The sequence below is a fragment of the Danio rerio genome, chromosome 8 (genome assembly GCF_052040795.2).
Source record: "Danio rerio strain M-AB ecotype USA chromosome 8, GRCz13ab, whole genome shotgun sequence".
NCBI classification, from domain to species: domain Eukaryota; kingdom Metazoa; phylum Chordata; class Actinopteri; order Cypriniformes; family Danionidae; genus Danio; species Danio rerio.
The window spans coordinates 37870331-37874134 of record NC_141028.1 but is presented as its reverse complement, the minus strand read 5'-3'; the positions used below and the strand labels follow the sequence as shown (position 1 = coordinate 37874134).

General features: G+C 41.1%; 1 protein-coding gene across 2 annotated transcripts; it reads right to left on the bottom strand.

Moving 5' to 3' along the window:
- Window positions 1–1535: 1535 nt before the first annotated feature.
- LOC100333095 (E3 ubiquitin-protein ligase RBBP6-like) lies at window positions 1536–3526 on the bottom strand. 2 transcript variants are annotated; one of them, XM_087265052.1, is made up of 7 exons: window positions 2974–3525; window positions 2684–2780; window positions 2505–2580; window positions 2270–2358; window positions 2133–2193; window positions 1891–2030; window positions 1536–1795 (listed from the first exon to the last, which is right to left on the bottom strand). In XM_087265052.1, exons 1-7 carry the CDS (start codon window positions 3032–3034, stop codon window positions 1621–1623), a joined length of 699 nt encoding a protein of 232 aa, XP_087121178.1. In that variant the 5' UTR covers window positions 3035–3525; the 3' UTR covers window positions 1536–1620. The 2 variants fall into 2 exon arrangements, with proteins under 2 accessions (XP_087121178.1, XP_087121179.1); XM_087265053.1 differs by lacking the exon at window positions 2133–2193 and having other exon boundaries at window positions 2974–3526.
- Between the last annotated feature and the right edge of the window lie 278 nt (window positions 3527–3804).

The window sequence follows — 3804 nt, the reverse complement described above, 5'->3', positions numbered from 1 at the left end:
AAGGTTCGAACCAGCGACCTTCTTGCTGTGAGGCGACAGCACTACCTATCGCGCCACTGCCTCGCCAACACTCTACATGCCACATGAAAATTCACACAAAAGAGAAGAATCAGAAAATTCTCAAATCAGAGTGAAAAGAGTTTCACATAAACTTTTAAAAGGCATTAAAATTTATCACCCCAAGAGAAGCTCTTCACCTGCCCTCAGTGGGGAAAGAGTTACAAACTTAATGCACATCTTAATAATCACACAAAACTAAAAACAAATGAAAAGTTTAGATGAAAAACCCTTTAAATCTACCAGACCTTTGCTTTTTCTATCAGCCTCCTCTGATAAGGCTCAACAATTTCATTTTATATGTAATAATAAGGTTATTAGCTAGTAAATAAAATTACTTTTTTTCATAAATGTCACTTTAGACAACTCTTTGGTTTTTAATGTGGTAGATTTTCTTTTGCGTCAAAACCAGCTAAATCCACAAGTGCTTCTTTTTTTTTTTTGCAAAAACATCTAAATCCACCCATTGGGACAAGACATTGTAATAAGTTGAAAATCACAAAAGATCCGATTATAAATTATTTTACCAAACATAAAACACATTACACAAATCACCTAAAATTAAAAAAACATAAATCTGTCAAGTAAGGGGCGGTTCATTCCAATGTGGCATCCCCTGATAAATCAGGGACTAAGCCAAAGGTAGACGAATGAATCAAATCTGTCAAGTGCTTTAAGTCAATAACAATAAAACTGAAATTAATAAAATCTAAATGATCTATTGCCATTTCTGATATTTGGCATTATGATTTAATGTGTGTAGAACAATGTAAACATTTTAAACTAAGCATAGATACAAATAATGTAAAATGCATACAGTGAAAAACATTCTGATAAAAAAAATCTTTTAAAGTAAATAAAACATAATCCCCGTGACCAGCTGTCATAACAATATGTGCAAAATGCAAATAAAAAGATTATCAATTCAAATATTTTGGTGTACTATAAGAGCAAAACGCTGAGAAACATCAATATCTGTGCAATGTCCAATAAAAAGCTTATTAGGCATATAGTATAAAGTAATATAAATAATTTGGCTGAGTCCCTATAAGTTAACCTGTCATATAAAATAAAAATGTTTTGGAAACTCAATACTTGTATTGCATATAGACTATGGTCAACTTTTGAAGTTACTCATACACATCAGCTTATGGCATATTACCGTTAAAATGAAACGTTTCCAGCAAAATATGACGCTCTAAAAAAAAAAACTCCATCGGCACTGGTAACTATGAAAAACACGACTGAGCACTAATAGTGTACTCAACACTTTACACTGACATTTGAAGGATCACCTGACATTAAAGACTGAAGTAAGAATGCTGAAAAAAACCCATCAGATTTTAGCCCAGAAGAGTTTCTCTTTTCCTAAATTAAAGCAAAACTTCATAATATTGTGTTTATGAATTAATTTGTGTGTGTGTGTGTGTGTGTGTGTTGCACTGCTGGAGTGAAGGTTAACCAGTCCACACAGTTCATGCGACTATAATCTTTATTATCTTTTATTAATAAACTATGTACAACATTTACACGTCGGCTCCAGGTCTCTTGGATGAAGGTCTCTCAGCGACGTGGTCTCTTCTGGTCGCTGCGCGTCTCTGGTGAAGATGGGGAGCGGGACCGTTTCCCTCCGGCGTCCCGGACCGAAGATGCCGCACCTGCTGAGGACGAGGAGGGCAAAGGCTCGGTCTGGCAGGAGAAGGACGGCCTCTTTCTCTTCTCAGCAGCATAGGCCTCACTGAACAGATCGAGCGCAAACACACACAAGCAGACATCATGTGAGATTTGGACAAACACTAGAACATGCGGCTATGCCAAGTACAGTTTACTCACGCGTCTATGATGGGAATGACGTATCTGCCGCTGCCGTCTATCATGACTCCCTTTCGGTCTGGGTCGTCCACCTCCAACAGGAAGCTGCGGGGAATCCCTGTGCTCTTCCGGATGCGCTTGTGCGGCGCGGAGCGGCTGCCCTGTGAATTGAGGAGTGACAGTCAAACTCTGAGCAAACAATCTGACTGATGAGGACAAGAGCTCAAGTTCACAGCAACCGTGAGCTTGGAAAACCCAGTTACCACATTAGTGGGGCAGTGCCTAATGTGGTGTCCCGGGATTCCAAGCAGCCTCATGGCCTCACTAGTGAACATCAGAACCATGAGAATCAGCTCAGACATCTCTCACAAAGCAAACCTGTCGGTGTCTGAACGCTCACCTGCTGGAGTAGTAGCACAGGCTGGACTGGTACATCACCGCTTTCAGCTTGTCCTCCTCTGACGCCTTTGCCTCAGCCAGATTCTCAGTCTGTTTCACAGGCATTTGCACATTTGAATCTTTTTCACCCTCAACCCTTCAGACAATCTCAAATCTCCCTAAGAAGCTGAGTGCGTGTGCGTATATTGTGTGCTTTACATTGCGTTTTGCTATTGTGCTATTCATTTGTTCAATACCTTCAACAACTGCTCCAGTGAGAGGAGTGAAGGATCAGCTCTAGGTGAAGGTTCACGCCAGCGTCCAGCTTGATGTCTGCAAAACAAAGGAGCTTGTGTGACTAAAACACCAGGGACAGACCAGGAGTCTTCATATAACATCTAACAGAGGACGCGTGTGCTCATTTCACAGCACTTACCCAACAAATCTTCTGTTTGAGGACTTCAGTCCCGCCGCGGGGATCCGTCTGATGATGACCGACGTGTTTTTAGGGATGAGAGCATCATCTGTGTATTCTGACAGCAAAATAAAATCAGAATCAGCACATAATTATGGAGCACGGTATACTTTGAGAGCCATTAGCCTTTTAAAACAGTCAAAACATCACTACATGTCAGCATCAGCACCACCTTACAGCTTCCAGAAGTGTCTGATATAACGCATCTAATGTTAGCGTAGAACAGTTGAAGTGTCTTTTCCTCAACTCACCTTCATCAGTCTGGGCGTTGCTGATCTTCAGCTGGCAGAACTTCAGCCTCTTGCTCCTCATGATCTGCCGCTTCAGCTCCCCCGCGCTGATGTTGAGGCCTTCAAACTGGAGCGAGTCGTAGGTGAGTCGACTCTGGAACCTGTAGTGAACACAAGACAAACTGAACACAAACACAAAGCACAGCGTAATAAAAAGGGTCAAACCTGAGTGATGGGAACAGCGGGCGATCAATCGACGTATCCAACGATCAATAATATCGATAATCTGGAAAAATTGTCACGGAGGACGCAGAGATCAGATGCCAATCGACAGAGCGAGATTCAAACAACACCCACAGGACGGTTGTCATGGATGCTGATGATGAACACGTGACGCATGCGCTGTACAACTTCCGGCAATATTATTATTATTAATATTAATTTTATTGATAGTAGTAGTAAAATCATTGCGATAAGTATAATAAAATAAACAGCAGAACAGTTGGCCATCTCTGAATAATACACAGCGACGTTTCCCTACACGAACGATTCAGGCCTTCGCCAAGAAGACTCGGGTGAGTCGATGATTCAGGGATTGATTCAACTGTCCGTTCATCCTATTGGCTTCTTTGGCTGAATGAATCGTTCAATGCTTTACTCAAATAAAGCGGCCTCTTGCTGCCACATATTGGGGGTTTGCTTTTTTGTTTTCAAAAGTACTTTGACACTTTTTTAAAGGCACCTTTAAGTTCATTTTTGCACAAAAGCTCGTCTCTGTGCGTTCCAAATGGTTTGAAATTTCCTTAGCACATGGTTTTCTTGATGCGTTTGAAATTTTCAATGTAAATCCAC